Genomic DNA, 21,862 nt, shown 5'->3' with positions numbered 1-21,862 from the left:
AACATTACCTTGAGTCAACTACCGCAAGCGACAGATCTAACGAGGCCAAATTCACGACCGCTGAAGTGGAAGCGGCCCTCAGGGCCACAGAGTCCAGCAAAGCACCGGGATACGATGGCCTACGTCCCGAGTTGCTAAAGAACCTGGGACTTGATGGACAACGATGGCTTGCAAACAATCTTCCCGGTCACACACAGGACAGGCAAAATCCTGAAAGCATGGAAGCAAGCCAAAGTCATTCTGAAACCCATAAAAAGTCACAAGACTCCATCCAGCTACAGGCCAATAGCCTCCTTGTCCTACACCTCTAAGCTGATGGAACATGCTCCATGCTTGTCAGACTTACCCCCCATTATCGATCATACGCTGCCTTCCGAATGAGACGGATTTCAAACTGTCTGTAGCTGCTGCGGGTAGATGGTTGCCGTCACCACCATCATAGAAGCCAGTTTCCAGCGTCAGCAGAAAACTGTCACAGCAAATGAATGACCTCTGTGCTGCCTATGACACCGTTTGGCATCATGGCCTGCTGCTGCTGGTAGACGGTCAATATCATCCGACGCCGTGGTACTCTTCACCTAATCGACGCAATGCTCAACAACCGAACTTTCAGGGTGAACACCTCGCTGGTGAACACAGTCGCAAGAGAATTACGAAGTGGCCTCAACTCAAGGCTCGCCGATGCTAGCACCGTCACTATTTAACACTTATATATGTAAGTGACCTGCCATGCAATGCTGTCCTGAAGCCCTCTCGTAGCTAACAGACCTCGGCATTGGCATTAAGCTCTTGAACATATTGCCGCATAACAGAATATAACAGTTAATGTTGAAATTACTACACTGATGTCATCCAATCCGAACTCACCCTAAGGTGCATCAATAAGGCAATGCATGGAAACTCGTGCTCTCCCACACTTTATTTGTTTTACAAGGTAAGGCCCACTGAGCTGTATAGCACTTTTTCAGAAGCGACATGGCCACAAATGATAGCTCAACGAAGTGGCTTATCGCGTGGTCATGTATAGCAGCCAAATACTCTAAAAGCATGTTTCTTAATGTGGAAAGAAAAACCGGAGGACCCGGAGAAAAATCCACGCGACCACGGGGAGATCGTGCAAACTACAAATATACAGGCGTCGTCAGGGCCGGGATCGAACCCGTGGCCTCCTGTACACCGGGCGAGGTAGTTAACATCTCCGAGCCACCACAGTGCCCACCACGAGTGCGTGGCAACGACGCGCTTCTCAGCATGGCTGCTGCTGCTGCGGCTGCCGCCGCCGCCATTTGCTGGGCTTCCAGGTGCTGCTGTTGGGGTTGCAGTGCGCCGACCCCTCTGGCAGTAGCTCCACAGACTCCACGCTGAACACCGACAGCGCTGCATTGCAAACCGCACGGCATTCGGATTAATGCCGAACCTTCGATTAGCACGGTTGGCTACGTACGGTGCGAAAGAAGTTCTCAACATACAAACAAGGTACAATGCAATGTCTGGGCTTCGATCTGCCACAGTGCTTCGATTCTCAAATGCTGAGATAGTATGGAAACCTGGTGATGACGACAACATCAACGGCTCTGTAACACTGTAAGGGTAGACACATTTTCACATAAATAAAAGTTCACTGAAGCAACAAAAACAAAAAACAATCCTCAGCAGCAGCAGCAGGCCCATCATCATCCTCATCACAATCGGCTCTTAACCGGTGGTCAAAGCGATTCCCTGTAAGTTTGACGACATAAGGCAAGTTCCTTGCCAACGTCCGTGGTTGCATGCACCTGTGCTGGTCGCTCTCGTAGGTCGTACCTGGTGCAAGTGTGTATCAGAATCAGATTTGTGTATACTGGAGGAATCCGATAAGCTATTAAGCTCTTTTTCACAGATGTCGAGTCGGGGCGGGTCAGAACGTAACAACAACAAACAACACAAAGACATCAACACAGGTTGCACAGCTTTCACCCCCAGTGCTTTGGAGGCAAGGGTTGGTGAGTTACACAGATTTATGAAACTTAAAACCTGCGGTGCTTTAAGATGGCCAGGAGATGGCAGTGGAGCAAGTTTAAGATGGTATGACAACAAGCAGAAGGCGGCAGTACAGCAAGTAGATTCGTGGACCTTGGGAGTTGCACAAATGGCAACATCATCGGTGAGTATCCGATGAAATGCAACTGATATTGGCCAAACATCCCAATGCTGAAAAATGACTTGCAAATCACTCGATTGCGATTGCCCCCTGACTGTGAAACAACACCGCAGTTGACGTCTGTGCCCTTGGCGAGAGCTTTGCGCAAATGAGCATGACGCGAAACACCAAATAATTTCAACTACGATCGTGATGCCGACGATGCTGCAGGGCTGACCGTCAGGCAGAGCGCGCACGCGGGCAGGGAGGTCGCTGAAGAAGGAGTGCCTCAGCGCTGCGTGGGCAGGCAGCCTCCTGCCAGGGCAGCACTGCAGCAAGCTCCGTGCCAGGTCCTCTGCGTGCGGGACACAGCCCAGCCTGACACACAGGAGTACCGCACGAGTTTGTAATACAGCAAACGATCCTGCCGTGGTGCCACGGGCCATCGCCTCCTTACTCATGAACTTGCCGTCTGCGATTTTGGCTGCCTGCGAAGCGCGTCTGGAACTCGACATGGCTGATTCATCGAGAACGACAGAAGGTGATGACATAGGGCAGGAGTGGGGAACGTCCGCCCCACGGGCCGTATGAGGCCCGCGAAATCATTTGGTGTGGCCCTGCCACGGCAACTGCAGGCAGGACTCGAAATTCAATAAATCTAGGAGCAAACCTGGAAAAGCAGTTGCAAGTAGCAACATCATCAATACCAGCTAACATCACACGCCTCGCCAAAGAGAAGCAGTTCCTGCTATCACATTAGGGTTGAGTTAATTAAATGTTTGACCAACTATAACAGGCTAATTTTTAAGTTGATGATTTTGTATGGCCCACGAATGATTATAATTATACAAATGGACATTGGCAGAAAAAAGGTTCCCCACCCCTGAGATAAAGTGATGAGAGAGAATGTGACGTGAGAAAGTGATGAGATAATTTTCACGTATTTAATAGCTTATTTATGAATTCATTTAAGGTAATTCATTACAAAGAGGTTTTTTTGGGCCAACAATAATTTTCGGAATTTGTTATTCACGAGCATCTACGGAACGTATCCCTCGGGAACAATGTGATTCAACATTAAAGCCCTCGTAGACGGCATGGGAGTGAAGTGGTCATGCTAGTGCCGCGCAGCAAGAATAGTCTGGGTTCGATCCCCGACTCGACACCATTCTGTGTGGAGTTTGTGTGTTCTCTCCCTGTTTCTGCATGAGTTTCCTCCGGGTTCTCCAGTTTACACCCGTAAAAAAAACAACACTCGATGTAACTGGTGTTTTGGCTAAATATCCCAATGCTAACATTTCCTGCAAATTACTCAATTGAGATTACATTTAGCAACATCGCCTCCCTATTCCAAAAAAACGTGGCAGTACCTTCAAGAAAATTAGTCTTGAGACTCAGGATTTGCTGGGTAAATAAGCAAAATAAAACAATAATAAAAGTACAAAAACACAATAAGTTACAAGTGTTAGCCTCCAGGAAAACTGAGAGTATCGTGTGATGTTTTATTCAGCAGCGGAGACACGGTCAAGTCGAATTCACTCCACTCACATTCTCCATACTCTTCCCAGCTGCCGCGGCTTTTGAGGCACAATGTCTTCTGGAAACGCAAGTACAGTACAACAGTGGGATTAGTGAATATATTGAAAGGTACATTATGTTAAACTGGTTGCTAGATAGCTCAAGAGGGCAATGCCTTTGTCAATATTTTGCCAACATAACAGCTGGGTCTCATTCAAGACTCCCACTCAAGAGAGATTAATTTCCTAAACGGGGGGCTTTTATAGTCTCAAGCAAGCCACTGGTGGCTGTACAAAAACAAATCATTTAAAATGTGATTTAGTACTTTGCTTGAGCCTGTACATTTGTGAAGACCTAATCAAGATCTGCGGAACAAAGCATGCTCTGTGTCAAAGTACACATTTAAACACATTCCATTTGAATGTTTGTATATTTCTCTACTATATTTATACATTTAGGCCACTAAGAGCCCATTGAGATAAAATACTATTTTTTTAAAATAAAAGTTGGCCAGTTGCTATTTAGCTATCGTTTAATGTTCATACTGGGCACGTGAGTTACAGCACGAGCAAAGATTGGCATGCCCTCTTATGGGTTACTGTCACAGGGTCATAGATGCCCACTCTACAGCAGATGGCACTCTGACAGTTTATGTGCAGCAGATGATACTCAATTCAGTGCTCCGTGAACACAGGCTCAGTGGCGTTCGTGCCATTCGGCCACTTGGCTACTTGGGTTACTCAATGGCCTGAACATAGTCAGGCCGTCGAGTAATGGTGGCGAGATGTTAACTCCCTTGCCTGGTATGCAGGAGGTTGTGGGTTCGATCCCGACCATGACGCCTGCTGTATATTTGGCGTTTGCATGTTACTCTCCCCGTGGTCGCGTGGATTTTTCTCCATGTCCTCCGGTTTTTCCCTCCACATTTAGAATCAAAATGCATTTAGAGTATTTGTCTGCTATACATTTCCATGCGATAAGCCACTTCGTTCAGCCATAATTTGTGGCCAGGTCGCTTATGAAAAAAGAGCAATACAGCTCAGTGGGCCTTACCTGGTAACAGACAAATTGTTCAGTTTAATAGTTTCCAAGCACAACTCACCTGGCTTGTAGAGCGGCAGAGATGTCACTTCTGGCCATTCTTCTTCGTTTGGTGTCCCAAGCACCTGGACGGGGATGTTAAAACATGCTTGTTCAGGGAGCCGATTGCGCCGATTAATTCTATGCCCAGGGCTTGGCGTTTCTGTCCAAATTGACCAGCCGTCTGTTCGTCTGTGCATCTGTCACCCGAGAACGTTTCACATGTGGTTGAAGCCGGGTGGAGCCGCTGTGAGAACGTGGGTTCTCACTGGCCTTGCCCAGTACGAGCCCCATGGGAACCGGGCGTTCCTTCTCTCCGCGGGGAGGTTGTAGCGGACACTGCCATGTCACCTGCCGATGCCACCGAAGCTGCTCACGAGGTGCAGCTAGGGTTGCCGCGATGTGGCCAACCTAGGACATGGCCCAGCGGCAGCGCGTTCCCCGCTTGTTGCAGAGGTTCACAGCTCCAACCCGGCAGGCTGCCCTGGTTAATATTGCACGTGTATTAACTGTCATGATCGCGTGACATCATTCGAAAAGAGTTATGCCATTGCGTTCTGGCGTCACGGTCCAAATTTGCCAAATGTACGCGCAAATCACTCACGTGGGATGACACACAGGAAACATCGCCCACTCCTGTGCAACTACTACGGACAGTGTCTACAAACTACAGCGCCTTCCTTCGTGATCGCCTCGCGCAATGAGACTGGCGTGATACCGCTCCCGATCGTTACCCCTACCGTGGTAGGGTAGCGAGCCCGGACGCCCTCGTGCGATCCCTAATCTCGAGCATGCATTACGCGGAGCTTGGGAAATGTTATCTGCAGTTTTTTTTTCTGTATTTTCAAAATCCACTTTGCATTCTGGGTTATTTAATGGCAATAACACCGAGAAGAACAAATGTGAGCAAATGATTATTATAATTGTGAAATAACCCCACGGTGCAACACGAACGGCGCGGCTCCACCTGCCACACGCGCTCCAGCTGATCCCAGACGCCCGGCACCCCGGGGAAGATCACCATGCCCTGCAGCATCTCCACAAAGATACAACCGACAGCCCTGTGCCCCACACACACGGGAGAGGAAGGAAAGAACACGTGGGCGCGAGCGAAGCCTGTATCAATGGGCACTCTGCAGTTAGTTCGTTGGCAGGTGGCGTGCGGTGGGTTCAAGTGTGGGTACTTCCACCACTTCCAAGACGTCTGGTGAGCGTGGAAGAGTAGGCCAAATACCCTCTAGAGCAGGGGTCCCCAACCCCCGGGCCGCGGACCGGTATCGGTCCGTGGCCTGTTAGGAACCGGGCCGCACAGCAGCAGGAGGTGAGAGCAGTGAGTCCGCGCGTGGAACCTGCCCCCATTGTTTTATTATTCACCACTTCCGTCCGCGCCTCTTTCCCGCACTGCGCACTTGTCACAGTCACAGTGTTGGTAAGCCCACAAGCTGCTAACCCCTAGTAGCCAAAATGAGTAAAAACAAACGTCGCTGGAGAGCTTCTTTGAAAAGGGGGAAAGACCCAATGATGACCCCCCCCCCCCCACGAAACCGGTCCCTGGTGCCAAAAAGGTTGGGGACCGCTGCACTAGAGGGACTCTCTTGGGCTTCCTTGAGTGAAGGCCTTTCTGCCAGTAGTCGCTTGCACAAGTGACTTCAGGTTTGCACTTTTACCACCTTTCTAACCCTTTCCCGTTCCGGGACGTCTGCAAATTGCGGGGTGGGTGTCCCGTTCACCGCTGAATCCCGGAAAGCGCAAGCGGTTCAGCGTTGATCTTATTTAGAGAGGCGTAGTACTTCTGTACTCACCGCAGCGACGACACGGCCACACTCTATGATAGCTGGTGCCAAACTGCGCCACACGCCCTCCCGCATGGCCCATTCCGTTCGGGATTGAGTCGGAAGAAAAACCGATGACGTACACGTACGTCATCGGAACCGCAATGGATTCATAATGTTCGAGTGAAATGAGCAGGCGACGCTGAGAGAGAGGCCAATGCAGTAGCTGTGCATCATGGGACAGGGCACGGTGCGGCCGGGGTCCGTGCGGCGGGGGCGAGCGTCCTGCCCCGCCGGTTGCTCTGACCACATGTCGAGGCCGGAGGAGTATCGCGTGGAGCCGAGCAGCGCGTCGGGCGGGCGGTACCACAGCGTCGCCACCTCGCTCGAGTAGGAGCGGCTGGGCACCGACTGCGCCCTTGCCATTCCTGTGGCGGCGGCAGCAGCAGCAGCGGCGGTGGCGGTACAGCATTATTATTGTTACCCGGCTATGTTCACCCAGCAAAGACTTACTGAGTCTCAACAACATTTCTGGTGCTTGGTGCGAGGTTATCCGTATTTCTAAACGCCATAATTTGCACGTGATTTTCCAGCATTCGGATGTTTGGCCAATACCAGTCACAGTGCGATGTGTTTTTATCTATGGGATGAAAATGTGGAACCTGGAGGAAACCCGTGCAGAACAGGTGGAGAACATAAAGACTCCACACAAAAAGGTGCCTGAGTCGGGAATCGAACCCAGACTCTTCTTGGTGTGAGGCAGCCATTGACGACTGCCACATGTGGACTGAGGTCACGTGGGTTTGTGACACGCACAGCCCAAACTTTCCTGACGAAGTAATCGGTGGGATTTCAATAAAAAGGGTTACATTAAATTAGGGCAAGGAATACATGAGCCTTAATTCATTATTTTAACTTAAAATAATGTTGAAAATTGTGTATGCGATGTTTAACACAAAGCTTGCTATTCATTTAAATAAAAGTTAAGTTTACTTTACCGCTGGTGGTGGTCATCTATTGCCATTGTTAACAACAAGCCCGACTAAATCTAAACTTTACCACTAATCTTGACTTAAACCTTTCGTGACTGCAGGAATTCATATTCTTTGGATCTTTTGGTAAAGTCACGTTGATCGAAACGTCGTAGTTTTTTTGTTATTTTTTATTATTTTCTTTTAACCTATCTACGTGACTTTACCTAAAGACCCAAAGAACATATATAAATCACTAATCCTTTTCTTTTAACAGTTAAGGCCCACTGAACTATATAGCTCTTTTTCAGAAGTGACCTGGTGACAGATGATAGCTCAAGGAAGTGGCTTATCACGTGGAAATGTATAGCAGCCAAATATTTTAAAGCATGATTCGAAATGTGGAGGGAAAAACCGGACGACCTAAACAAAAATCCACGTGACCACTGGGTCCGGATTGAACCCACGACCTACTGCATACCAGGCAAAGTAGTTAACATCTCGCCACCGTGGCTCCCCTCTGCTGCTCTCATATGGGGGGGGGGCAGTAAAGCTGTTGTGTGTGGGGGGGGGGGGGGCACCAGAGCAGTGATCACCACGAAGCAGAGTTAATTCGGGAGGGCCTCGGGGACATGTGGTGGTGCAGAGTACACGGCGAGTGCCGGACCGTGACGCCACGTGACGACACGTGACGACGTGCATGCGCGCATTTGTGTCCGTACAGACTTCACGATTACCAAAGTCGGCAAGTTTGAGCTCCCCGGACGCGCCGAGCAGCAGGTTGTGTGGCTTGACGTCGCGATGCAGGATGCCCCGCGAATGCGTGTACGCCAGCCCGCGCAGCAGCTGCAGCAGGAACAGCTGCACACGCAACGCCAGTCAGTACACGAGACATCAGCTCCGATTGACCTCAGTCCCTGAGCGTCAGGGTGGCAGGACAGGGCTATGAAGTCGATTCATCAATGTGCCTTTTTCACCGATGCTCCCCATTCGTTTGCTTTAGTTTAGAGCTCGAACCAGTCGAGAGTTTGCTTCTTAAACAAATGCTAATGAAAGCATGGCTCCAGAAGGCCCACTGACTGAAATGTTATTTTTTTCGCAATGAAACACACCCTTTAATGTTTCTCTGTCAATGGCATAACCATGTCACAGACAAGACAAAGACAAAATACCCCCCCCCCCCCCCCCCCATTTAGCCTCAGACTATTGGGGAAAGTTCTGTTAGCAAGCACCTATGAGGGCCAACACGGCACACGATGAGGTGGGAGGCCAGGACCACTCGATGCTTACACACTGCACCAGGTACTCCTTTGAGGCTGAGTTGACCTAGGGGAGGCCCAGGACCAGTTCAAACATTCACCACTGTTATTGGTCGTGAGCGGGAATCGAACTCGTGTCGCGGGGTTCACAGTGCAGCGCTTCTAACCGCGACGTGACCGTTCCTCACGGAGACGCAGCACACACAGACACGAAGAGAGAGTGATCACACCGAGACGCAGCAGCTGAACGAAGCACAAGTGTGCGTCATGCAGCCACACAAGCCACGAGCAGACACATTCCTACGCGGAGATGTACAAATACATAAGTGAACTGACGTAGTCATTATCATTGTTGTTGTTACACCTGTTTAGCCAAGAAAGCCTCAGCTGAGGGTTCTGCCAAGTTTTCGCAGTAGGCAATGATGGTGATGTGCGTGATCCCAATTGAGTAATTTGCAGGTACATTGAGCATTGGGAATTTTTGCCAATACCAGTTAGTTACACCGTATGTTTTTTTTTTACTACGAGAAGAAACTGGAGAATCCAGAGGAAACCCATGCAGAACAAGGTGAGGGCATACAGACTCCACACAGGAAGGAGCCCGAGTCGGAGATCAAACCCAGGCCCCTTCTTACTGCGAGGCGCGAGCGTATCCACCGTGCCACCGTCGTGCCACCGGGCGCCTCCTGGCAGCGCAACATAACCCACGAGCAGGTTACATGACACGTGGCCTTGGCAGGAGGCTGTGGTCACTGACCTTCACGTTGTGCGCATTGAGGCCCCCTGGGTGCCTATCCATGTACTGGTGCAAGTCGGTCTCCTGCAGGCGAGGAACCGAAGTACAATTAGCTCACGCATTCTGGAATGAGTGAGCGCACGTACGCGCATTCCCCGTGACGGGCCCTTCTCTTTTTATAACGCAGAGAAGATATTTTCAGCATGTCGTAATGTTCAAGCTCGTGCTAAAATAGTGCGGGTCATTTGTAACGAAAAAAAAGCGATGAGTTTTATGGAATATACAGGGAAATCCAATTAAATATTCCCCAAATTATTTTAAGTCAAAGCTTCTACATATGTCTCATCTGTCTCAATACATTTTACAATTTGCATTATTATTACAAATGATAACACTCTTCACAGTAATAAATTGAGCCACACGATGTTCAATCATCTGTTGCGAAGTAAGAGGTTCATTGTATATATAAGCCGGTCACCGTGTACATTAAGGATCATCTTTATTTTCATACAGAACCTTCCACTCATACCTCAAAGGTCTCAAGTCCAAGGATTTACAATGATGCGTGACACACTGCAGGTGTCCCTTGATACATGCAGTGCTGGAACGATTACTGTTCAAAAGCAATCAGATCACCACAGTCCCCACAAGAATAACAACAGGTTATCATTTGTATGTTGGACTTCTTTCGCACCGTACGTAGCTAATCATGCTAATCGGAGGTGCAGAGTAAGGACACCAATCTAAACAACAGAAAGCAAGTCTAAAGAAATGAGTTTTCAATCTAATTTGACCTTTTTTGCCGATGTTGTATTTTACTTTGAGGTCACATGTTAAAGTCACATTTCTCTCCGATCACAAGACCCAAACACGCACAAGTATAAAGATGTCTGCAAGTATACTTAACTTTAGGATCTGACCTTTTTGCCTATTCTCTGTTTGACCCTGATGCTTACATTTTTAAAGATTTTTTTGTGCTCAGAGGCGGTGAGTGGAGAAGTTACCTCGTAATAGAGCACAGACAATGTGCTGTGTTGCGTATCATAAATGCACGCGTTCACGTTAGACGTAAGTGGTATAATGTTCACTGACCGAAAGTACGATCTGCAAATTAGTCGAATTGTTTAATGGGCTCTCAGGCCCGACTTTGAAAACGACTCCAGACGGGGTCATTTTCAAAGTCTGCCCAGCAGCTCGAGATCGCCGGGAATGCACAACATTTGGCCCAGGCCTGGTACGGATCGGTGTAACCATTCCCGCGGGGGACGCGGGTGCCGGGTCTGCGCATGAATTCAGGCCACGCAGGGCAGGCGGGCAGGCGGGCACGAAGAGCACTCACCAGGTACTCGAAGACGAGCGTGAGCGCGTGTTGGGTGTAGACGATGTCGTGGAGCAGCACGATGTTGGCGTGCTTCAGAGTCTTCAGCAGGGACACTGAGGAGGGGGGCAGGGGAGGAGGATGCTGCCTTGGGGTTTCTGGGGCTTCTTTATGTAATTGTCCCACAGCTTCATCTCCATTGCGCTATCGGCGTCATGTAAACACGGTGCAGAATCCATTTGGACCCCCTCACAGAGCAGTGCGACCCCCTCGTGCGAGAGAACGGCCCAGGGAAGCGGTTATCACAGAGCTACCTCCGAGATCCCTTCAAATGACCTCTGACCTTTTCAAGGCACTCTGTATTTGACAGTAATGTTCGCCACATGACGGCCAACATGAAATGTAATTCTCCGAAAAGGAATTTAGCCTAATTAAGTGCAGATCCGAATTTAATGTGGTGGTTTTTTTTCTTTGTGTGTGCAGTCATTAGTGGCTGGGCCGAGACGTGATAATAGCAAGCGACTGCTTGGTTTGACCCAGGGATCTTAGCAAATGGCAGCTCAGCACTCTGACCTCTGAGGCCCCTGGCTACGTCTGGCACGTTACATTTTAATCAAACAGCCATGTTGTGCTATGAAGACGTACCGGCCGATATTGATGTTGACTTTTATATTTAAAATTGGGTGAAGACTAAATCAAAATGTAACGGAAGTGCTCCAGTTATACGGGGTGAGCAGCGGGCTCACGGCTGTGCTCGCCGTGCGGCAGTGTCGCTGCGATGAAATGGTCAAAGCAAGATTGAAAGATCGACTTAGTGGATTCAGCAACTCGTTCACCAATTACTGCACAATAGAATGACCGTGTTTGGTTTTCTACCTACCTCGGCCTAACACATCTGTAATGCAACGCTTAACTACATATCTTACTATATATTTGTGTGTGTGTTGGACAGCAGACACACAGAGTGACACTGCGAAGTAGGCCCGTCTCATGGTTGCTGGCAAAATAAATAAAAGCCCGCGCTGGATTATGTCATCTCAATTCTCCACTGGCCTGCCACATTGTACAACTCATTTCCTGCAATGAATGCCCCACCCCCCACCCCGGCTCTCCTTCAAAATCTCCAGATGCACGTTTGCCCCCTCTATCCGTACAGCATCTTGAGATGTGTACATGGCCGTTAAGATGCTGTGTAGATGACAAATTGCGCTGTAAATTTCGATTTAAAGCTTTCCTGACTGCTTGGATTCATATTATTGGTTCTTTCGGTAAAGTCACGTAGAAGGGAAATAATAAAATAATAAAATTTTAACATGATAAGATACAATTCTCACGACGTTTTGGCCACAACGCAAGCAGCCGTCCTCAGGTGAAGAACAGGGCTGTCGGAACGCTGTTCTTCACCTGAGGACGGCTGCTTGCGTTGTGGCCGAAACGTCGTGAGAATTTTATCTTATTATGTTTTATTTTTTTTATTTTATTATTTCCCTTCTACGTGACTTTACCGAAAGAACCAAGGAAAATAATTTGCGTTGTGTTGAAGCGGCAAAGTAGTGGCCACTCACCCTCACGGATGGTGTTGAAGGGGGCCCCTTCCTCCTCGTGTATGTACACCACCTTGAGGGCCACGAACTGCCACGTCACACTGCGGCGGGACAACACACACGCGGGGCCCTACTACGATGAGCACGTGCGCCAAGTGGCAACGTTACAACGTCAACAAAATAATAAAATAAATGAAAACAACTCAATTAAATCACGACGGACGCTTGTGTTGCGCCCGAAACGTCGTGATTTAATTTAGTTGTTTTCATTTATTTTATTTAAATTTTTACCTACGTGACTTTACCGAAAATAACAAAGAGTGTGAATAATTACAGTCACGAAAGCTTCAAATCTAGAATCCATGATTGGATGTCACATTTAAATGGTGTTTATTTCTCGAACCACTGCGTTTATGTCTCCATTCAAATGCTGTCTTATGCTTAGAAATCACTCTGCTGTGGTGTTCCACAAGGTTCTAGTCTTGGCCCTTAGCCTTCCTCAATATATCTCCTGCCACTTGGCAAAACCATCTCCAGTTTCAACTTTGACCATCATTTCTCTACTGATGACACTCAGCTCTACATTGTCATTGGCCCTGCTCCTGCATTCTGCCTTGATGCAGTCTCACCCTAGATGGGCAAGAACTCTCTCCGGATAAACAAGAACGCACTAAGGAAAAACTCCAGTTTATGCGTGCACCTTCTAAACGTCTCCATCGCGCTGGCAGACGGTCTAAAACCTTGAAGCCACCACCAATCCTGGGCTCTCGATTGCCTCTCGCATATCCCAACTGTGCAGGACCTCAAACCTCCGTTTGTGCAACATCTTTAATGCCCCACCTCCCCTGCTGCGTGGACGCTTATCCATGCCCTCAACGCGTTTTTACTCAACGAGTATAACTCTCTCCCCTTTCATCAGGCCTGAAAATTAAGGCTGATTATTCTTATGTTGTTTTCCCAATTAAGTGATGGGCGAAATTTTTTGTTTGTTTGTTATCAAATTGGACATATTTTGACAATGACGCCGGAACACATGGCCTACTCCTCTCTCTCTCTCGGTAAAACGTCACAGGATCGGTAACGTCAGCTATGAAGCAGAGGGCCTGTGTTTTACGGCTGATAGCCGCCACAGCATGAACCTCTGCAGCATGGCCGCTTGGACGTTTCCCCACCCCTGACGCCGTTAGCTTCGGAATCAGAATCTATCCCCTCATTCCCTGCTATCAAACGCCTCTTCGTACTCTCTACATGGGCATGTTTTCCCTCTTCATATCGTGCCTTGAGATATGGTTGCATTTACACGCTTTAGAAATCCAACACGTGATAGAATTTCTGGAAGGAAACCCTTAGTAAACGTGATTTGTTTGGACCCAGAATTTTATTTCTGGAAAAAACATTTGGTTATTATTTTTGTATTATACATATTCGTTTGAGAGTTAGGCTACGCGTCCTAACCGAAAACAAATACGGGTCATAGTGTTAGCCGTGAAAGCCTACGTGTGACGCATTTTTGTTAGTGACCAAAACAATGTCGGTGCACAGTGCCTCCTCACCGGCTGATGCCCTTGAACACGGTGGCATACGAGCCCTGCCCAATTGTCTGCAGCCTCACGTAGAGCGCCTCGCCACCAAACTTGCGAGGTGCCAGCTGAAGGCAAGAGACGCACTGTGATTAGCCCGTACCAGCGACCGTCGGGGGCATTGCCACTTGAGCAGTTGCCAGCCAGCCTGTTGTGTGCCAATCAACGAGTGTTACTAGCTTCCGTTGGCCACTATAATTCACTGTGTACCAAAAACAAGTTTTGTTCCTGGGCAGTAGGTGTTATTTCCTAATTGCTTATGCCTCAAAAGTACAGAAAATGGCTATTATTCCCCACACACTTTTCTTTTGTGACCAGGACAGTGACATTTTGAAATTTACCTATTTTCAATGAGAAAACGTGGTGTGCATTTGTGTCATTCCTTCACGTAAAGTCCTGGTCACAAAAGCAAAGTTTGTGGGGAATAATAGACATTTTCTATACTTTTGAGGCATACGCAATTAGAAAATAACACTTACTACCCAGGAACAAAAAATCGCGTTACATAGTGAATTATCGATCAGCAATACTCAACTGGACCATGCTGAACCGCGCTCGGAGGCAGCACGGGAGACATGCGTACACGATGCGTACATGGTGGAGGCCCGAACCATCAAACGCTCCGCCAACGCGTGCGCCATCCACGCACACCCGGGCGGTATCGCTGCAATCCATACAGCGTCGACTGCCGCCTTGGATTGGTTGAACTATGACATCATCTATACAAACTGTTGATTACCCCCCCCCCCCACCACTCCCCATGCCACGAAAGAAGAATACTGAACTGAAAAGTTGATGGTATATTCATATGAAAAACATCAATAGCATTTCACACCCAGTGATGGGTAATCATGACCATGTTTATATTGATTTAGCATCGTCGCCCACGATAATTGCATCTCACCATGAGACGTTATCAGACAATTTAAAAGTGTTTTACATGTGGGTGGAAATCAGAGCACCTGGAGTTGGAAAAACTGTATCCCATATAGCAGGGACAGATGATATTAGTCCACAATTTGCTGTGCCACCTTCTCCTGGCAAGCCAGGCTGTGGCACCTTGATGCCCACGGGAGGGGATTTTACAAAATTTGTGTGACCCACCAAACCTTGCCCCCCTATAGTGCTGGATTACAGGCTTGTGGAGTAAGGTGATATGCAGTTGCAAAGAAAGCTTGTGATTTGAACTTTTACGTAAAAAAAATGAAATCAAGATCCGAGCAAGAGCAGGTTGGAGTGTTTTTTGGAAACGTGATACTAAAAATGTACGTTCCAGTATTGTATGTCAAGTGAATAACTTGTTTCATGATTACACAACACCTCTTGTAACCTATGGATTGGAAATATCGACAGTGGCAAAGAAAACTGAACAAAAGCTGAAAAGCTTGCAAATATGCAAGCAGAGATGCCTTCTGGGAATTACAGTGACGGAAATAAATGAACAGGTGGATCAGAGAAGAAATACAAAGATACATCTATTGCAATGGCTGTTAAGGAAAAGAAGTCAGATTGGGCAAGGGCATGCTGCTAGAAAGGGTGATGGAGGAGATTGTTGATAGAATGGCAGCCAAAGGTGGGAACACACCCAAGAGGAGAAGCACCGCGGAGACACAGACGAGCTTCTGTGCAAGGACGATTTGGATTACAGCATCACAAGACCACGAGGGATGGCGATGCCAGCTGTGGGACCCTGTCACCATTAGTGTTGAGGTGTCAGAGACGCGTGTGACCGTGTACCGATGGCGATGATGTTGGGAGGGCTGCATTCATAAGCGAGTGGAGAGGCTTTGGGTGCTCATGGCAAATGTGTTTGCAAATTGTCAACTTTTTTAACAAGTAGAACTTTGGTTTTTGATATATTCAGCTATGACAATCATTCGTAATACTAATAATACAGTACTCAAGAGGGCATCAGTAAGCCTCAGAGGCTATGTTCCAAGAGGATCATACTCTGGATTTTCTGGCCAATAACTTGAGTAATGGGAGATGAGGCGAGGATTGCGTGGGATAATTAGTCCCCCTTGCAGGAAAAGCCTGAACACTTATTTAATCACGTTTATTGTAGATTAATGCAGTACACAACATTGTACATTTAGGGAAAAAGTTGTTTGGCAGTTAAAACTGAAAAATTGCAACTGCAATTATTATTACAGAACTGAATGAATGATCAAATTTGGCTTTCAGCTGGCTGTGAGTTTTAAAATAGAATACATTAGAGCCATATAACCGTGTATCGATTGTGCAACCATGACATGAGAAAATAAAACATCAGAATCAGAATTTGTATTTAGAATGGAAGAATCTAATGAGATATGAGGCTCGTTTTCATAGATATCCAGACGGGGTGGGTCAGAAAGTTACAATAAATACAAAAACATTCGATTTGTTTACCAGGCCAACGTGGGGATGCTGCGCGTTGCTTGACGTATTGACTCCCGTCACATGCTCAAGGGCCTTGGAGGTGCTGGGTTCACAATCTAACACACAAACGCTCTGTTACACTGCACTTCTATAACTACCGAACACACGTGTAAGTAGGAGTGAAACATATCCAAAGACAATTTTCCACCCACTGTGAGTCACTGGATGCATCTAGCAAATTGCACCCTTTTGTGGGAGTGAACAAATGCGTTGTCACCACGCGAACATCCCAGCTTCTGTTTGTGGTGCTTTAATATTTCATAACACGGTCAAGTCAAGGTCAAGTCAAGAAGCCATCACAACCAATACTATTATTGCCACCATACCACACCATCACTCCCTTCATTATGCTCGATCGTGCAGCTGCTGCTATAAACTCGACAGTTATCCTTAAAAACTCGTCCTCTGAAATTCCTAGTTGTTTAACCCTCCTCTTGTAATGCCGTAACAACCGAGACGTTTCCATTGGCTCTCTTCAAACATAATTACTGTATATAATTGCCTAACATTAACAACAATCTAAAGTTTATCCCTGTAGTCCCCACTCTTATTAATTGGTCCAGATCAAGAGGCGATTATGACCAAAGCCATTGATGTCACCACTGCCACACCTCATTGCCAAGGCTTTCTCCCATCCGTAGGATTCCGCATCTGCTGCACAATTGACGTGCGATCTCCAAGTTCTGTTCTGACAGTCTCCCCCCATCTGCTCTTATTAGACTCACAGAAATGCTGACTTACAGAGCCACAGACTCACACAGAGATCCATACGACTCACATTCGACCACCATCTGCTCTTGGGTCTTATCTTCCCCAAGGCTTCCAGACCCGTGGATGGAGACCACTCCAATCACTTTATTCGTAAATGAATGCTCAGTCAACAGTATCGGTTGAATCAGTGATTCTTAACCTTCACTGCAGCCTTTGCACCCCTGTGGTTCTCAATCATATTTTTTAAAATAAATCTTGACTTAAAGCTTTCGTGACTGCAGGAATTCATACTCGTTGGGACTTTCGGTAAAGTCACGTATTCTATGGGAACCTCATTTGCCAGTAAAAATATGATAATTGGTTCTTTACCCTTCTATCTGGCAACAAAGGTGTCAGTTTTGTTGCCAGATAGAAGGGTAAAGAACCAATTATCAAAGTCACGTATTATTTTTCTATCTACGTGACTTTTCCGAAAGACCCAAATAGTAAAAAAATGTATGTGAATAAATACATCGGTTTGATGAAACAAAGTAGTTGTACTTAGGGGCCGTCCATAAATGACGTCACGCACCTAGGGGGGGGGGGCGGGGTTAGACATTTGTGACGATGTGTGACGAGGGGGGGGGGGGTGATAAATGTGACGTCACATCAAAATGCGCAACTTTAAATAAATATAGACAACACGTTCTACTTAATTAAATAGACTTCTTAATACATGTTTTCTCCTACAACATCAGAGTGCAGCGCCACATTAAATACGCACTACCATGACAATAGTTTAAAGCGATTCGAACCATGTTTTATTTTTTGGGGTGAGGGGGCAGAGCTTTGTGACGTCATATTTGAGGGGGGTCTGACCTTTTGTGATGCTGTGTGACGAAGGGGGGGGGGTCAAAAATCGTCCAAAATCGCGTGACGTCATTTATGGACGGCCCCTTATGTGCTCGTGCTTTATTTGTGTTTTTGATGATGTACCTTCTAATACAATTCTGGCCATATTTCGCGCCCCCCAAAAGGGGCATCTCGCACCACCAGGGGGCGCGTGCCCGCCAGGTGAAGAAGAACCACAGCGCTCGATGCTTTCTACCCAACACGAGCACCATCTCGTGGTCGCGACGTGGCATCAACGTGTGCACGAACATCGTTTCTGACACTTGGTGTGCAATGTGCTCCAGGGGGGACAAAGGAAGCCTGGCATGTTGTGACTCGTGCATCCACTTGGAGGCGCTACCATTTTACCAATCGCAACAATGTTTTAGGCTGGTTACCCCCTTTAGGTTACCGGTAAATGCAGAGTAAAAACCGATTGGAACATCCATAGAAACACACACGCATGTCTTCCAACAAATCAAGTTGCGTAATAAATAAATCCAGGAGCAATAATACACAGCACTTCATTTACAAGGGGAAACGTGGCAGAATCACACACAGATCCACAAATAAATTCAGCAGACGACAAATGCCATGAACAAGCCAAGAGTGTAATATCTACAAGTTGAGACGTGACCAATACATCATTCACAGCCCTTCATCAAGCAGCTGCTGAATGAGGGCCCCTTCCCCTCGTCACGTCGAAGAGCCGCACCAACACGGCTCGGCTCTGGCCTCAAGGGGGCCGGCTCAGAGCCACTGAGCCTGGCCACAGGCGAGCTCAGCATGGGCCCCATGGGCTGAGTCTGAGCCAGGCCACGTGACCCAGTGCGGTGCCTCACCGGGCAGCAGCAGGAGGGGGTCTCGCCAGGGGGAGGGCCCCCCCGAGGCCCGCGGTGCCGCCACCGAGTGGTGGCGCAGGGCCGCGGGGCCTCCCTCCTGCGGGCCCCCGTGGGGGGGCCCTCTCCGCGGCAGCGTCTTCGACTCCCACGTCTGGGGGGTACAAGACGGGCGCGCGTGTCACTAAATCAACACCACCAACCATTGCTTTGAACTCCATGCCTACGTCTTGAAACACAACGCGTTGTACCTTCGTCCAGTACTTGCCGTGAGCCATGCATTTGCTGTTTTGTTGTTGTTGTGACATTAAGGTAATGTGTTTATTTAAATTAAAGTTTATGAGGACGGGCTTGCCAGGGCCAGTTACATAAACTTGCTTCAATGCAACCTGTGCCTAATCCACAGATTCACATTACAAACTGTGGAAAAATATCAACAACTATAATCCATCAACCAACTAAACCAGCAACACGTGAATTGTTTTATACCACAGGCCAACAAACCACGAATTATATTTTATTCATTGTCCACATCCCAATAATGCTCCAAACCTCCCGAAAATCTCGTGAGACTCAAGTCAACCAGGCCAGTGGGCACGATTATTCTTGCTATTTGTGATGATTACAGTTGAGATGTTAAAAATAAACATTCTGATAATCAGTGTAATGAAGTTACGTTGGAGAATGACACCAACAAAGATACCACAGAAACCTTTCAATATTCCCTGAAAGTCACTTATGGTGGACGGTATTGAAGAGGCCCCTTCTACTCCTCTACTCACCACTAGATGGTGCACATCTTCACGCTGCGCGGTTTAACACTTGTATTTTTATCACGTTCATCACGTACTTACTATTTACTAGTATTTAGCAATGCATAATGGATGTGTGTGTCTAAATATAATACGCGAGCTTTATAACCGCCCAGGCACAGTTCCTATGATCACTGTTTCATTGCTTTCATGACTTTATTTTGGTGATTTCGAAAAGTTGTTTTGGTTTGGCCATGTTTGTAGTAGTACGGAGTAAGACTGATGGCTTTAATCTAAGTTGTCTTGTGGTTGTTGTTGTTTGACTTGCATCCCACTGGGATTTTTGCACACAGCGTTGGTGTACGGTGCTTTTTTTCTGCAATATTTGCTGTCTTTTCTTGGATTTTCTGTTTGCACTTAGTCACATGTTCACTTTAAGATGTTTTCTTGTTTTTGTTTGTTACGGTTGCACCCGATTCAAGAGCCGAATGGCTCACAGGGCTATACCTAATAAATGAACTTGAACTTGACAAAATGAACACTATTCATTCAGACGCTGTCTTTCCGACAGCCCTGTTCTTCACCTGAGGACGGCTGCTTGCGTTGTGGCCGAAACGTCGTGAGAATTGTATTTTATTATGTTTTATTTTTATTATTTTATTTTCATTATTTTATTTATTTCCCTTCTACGTGATTTTACCGAAAAAACCAAGAAAATTAACTTGAACTTGACAAAATGCACTTGGCAGGGGGAGTCTTGTAAAATAATTGACAATTTCTAGCCAGTGATTTGGTGCAGTCATGGATGAGTGTGGGCCCCAATCGTGAGCTCCACACTGGAGGAGCTGACGGCCACAGATTGCTGCTGCACACCGTCAACGAAACATGTTTGTAGGTTGAAAACTAATTTCTTTAGAACTGCTTTTTGTGTTTAGTTCTGATTGGCGGGATTGGCTACGTACGGTGCGACAGAAGTTCAACGTACAAAGCAGGGCAGCTTGATTTTCCTGACAAGTTGCATAACGCGACCACCCCAGAGTCATTTGTCAAACATAAACACCGCAAAAGGGCTATAGGGTTTAAAGGGCCTTAAGCATCACATACTTTCCATTGCCTCATCTTGGCTTAAAATGTCGCGCTTTTTGGTTCCACGTCAGAAAAGACGAAACGTGATTCACATCGTCCACCTTTTATAACTCTTCAGCCCATGCTTACCTGTCAAAATATTTTCCACATTTGTTGAAATATATGTGAAAATATATGAGTGCCATTTACTCTATTTACAAATATTGCTGAATGAAAGTGTGCAAATAATGTAACACTGATATCTGTACAGTACTTGAGAACATCACCTCTTCACATGCCCGGGGTTTTCTCTTCAAATCTAAACGCACACACAAATGTTAACACAGTATAAGTAAATTCTTCCCCATCATGATAATGTCCTTGTAACACTAATTAGCAGTAAGCTAAATGCAACACCAAGTTGCATTCGTGCATGAATAATGTCAAGGGCTATGGAATAAACGCGCAAAGAAAACACTCGTAACAAACCCTTCATGCTAGACTTGTAGAAATGATGAAAGTTGTACAAAATGTTGTAATGAATGTGATCACGCTCGTGCTGCGTGCTCACGTTATTCGTACACAATGTCTGAATGGGTTGTCAACAATGTAAAAAGTGTTCAATCAAACTTTTGATAACATCTTAAAAAATATATAATTGCAGCATTATGAAAGTTATTGCTCAAGCAAATAAAGCACACGATTGTGTCGAATGATGACATCAATTTAGGAATCGTGCTTTTGCCGATTCTGCAAGCCGCAAGTACAATTACAAGAATGTGAAATCTCACAGCCTGTGGTTTAATTTGACTTCAATTCACCTTAAAGCGCACGAAGCGTGCCGTGCGATACTCACTGATGCGGCTCAGCCGAGAGGTGACATTTCTCTTTATTTTTTCCATTTCGATTCAGAAGAAATAGACGCGTGATGAAATCACCGCCTCGAACCGTGGTCCCAATTGTCACGAGACACCCGATTGACGCTCTCGTGGACACACGAAGAAGCGTGGATCACACGGACACCAATGCGACTTCACGCCGAAGCATCAGTCGCCGTTGCAAGTTGTGCGTAAATAAAATAAAAATGCTGGTTAAGTTGTTCACAATGATGGCAGAAGACACCAGCAGCCACGTTCGTGTGACACCGACTCGATGTGTGGGGGCATTGAGTGCAACAAACGGGGCCTGTGTACCCCCTTAACTGTTCATGTGAAGTCTATATTCATCCCGGGCACATGACTGCCGTGACTCGTGCGTCTGCAATCATGTGGCTCCAAAGAAGCCGAGCATTGAAATGGCATTGTGTG

At 47.0% G+C, this 21,862-nt stretch overlaps 1 protein-coding gene across 1 annotated transcript; it reads right to left on the bottom strand.

The window, feature by feature from the left end:
- Positions 1-904: 904 nt before the first annotated feature.
- On the bottom strand, positions 905-21,701 carry LOC144729746 (cyclin-dependent kinase 14-like). Its single transcript, XM_078610215.1, has 15 exons — positions 21,412-21,701; positions 20,843-20,874; positions 18,742-18,892; positions 16,289-16,374; positions 13,871-13,965; positions 12,339-12,418; positions 10,795-10,889; positions 9,477-9,539; positions 8,198-8,321; positions 6,797-6,917; positions 5,685-5,778; positions 4,740-4,803; positions 3,668-3,716; positions 2,358-2,497; positions 905-1,377 (listed from the first exon to the last, which is right to left on the bottom strand). Exons 1-15 carry the CDS (start codon positions 21,455-21,457, stop codon positions 1,247-1,249), a joined length of 1,371 nt encoding a protein of 456 aa, XP_078466341.1. The 5' UTR covers positions 21,458-21,701; the 3' UTR covers positions 905-1,246.
- Positions 21,702-21,862: the final 161 nt, after the last annotated feature.

The sequence above is a fragment of the Lampetra planeri genome, chromosome 2 (genome assembly GCF_965212315.1).
Source record: "Lampetra planeri chromosome 2, kcLamPlan1.2.h2, whole genome shotgun sequence".
Lineage (NCBI taxonomy): Eukaryota > Metazoa > Chordata > Hyperoartia > Petromyzontiformes > Petromyzontidae > Lampetra > Lampetra planeri.
The sequence above is the reverse complement of the archived record's forward strand: the minus strand, read 5'-3'. Positions and strand labels throughout refer to the sequence as shown.

Excerpts from the sequence above, each read along its gene's own strand:
- LOC144729746 (XM_078610215.1), bottom strand. The coding sequence starts at position 21,457 with ATGGAAAAAATAAAGAGAAATGTCACCTCTCGGCTGAGCCGCATCA. Across the intron at positions 12,419-13,870 it reads GTGTTCAAGGGCATCAGCCG|TGTGACGTGGCAGTTCGTGG; the intron begins GTGAGGAGGCAC and ends GTCCCGCCGCAG. Across the intron at positions 6,918-8,197 it reads GCTCAAACTTGCCGACTTTG|GAATGGCAAGGGCGCAGTCG; the intron begins GTAATCGTGAAG and ends CCGCCGCCACAG.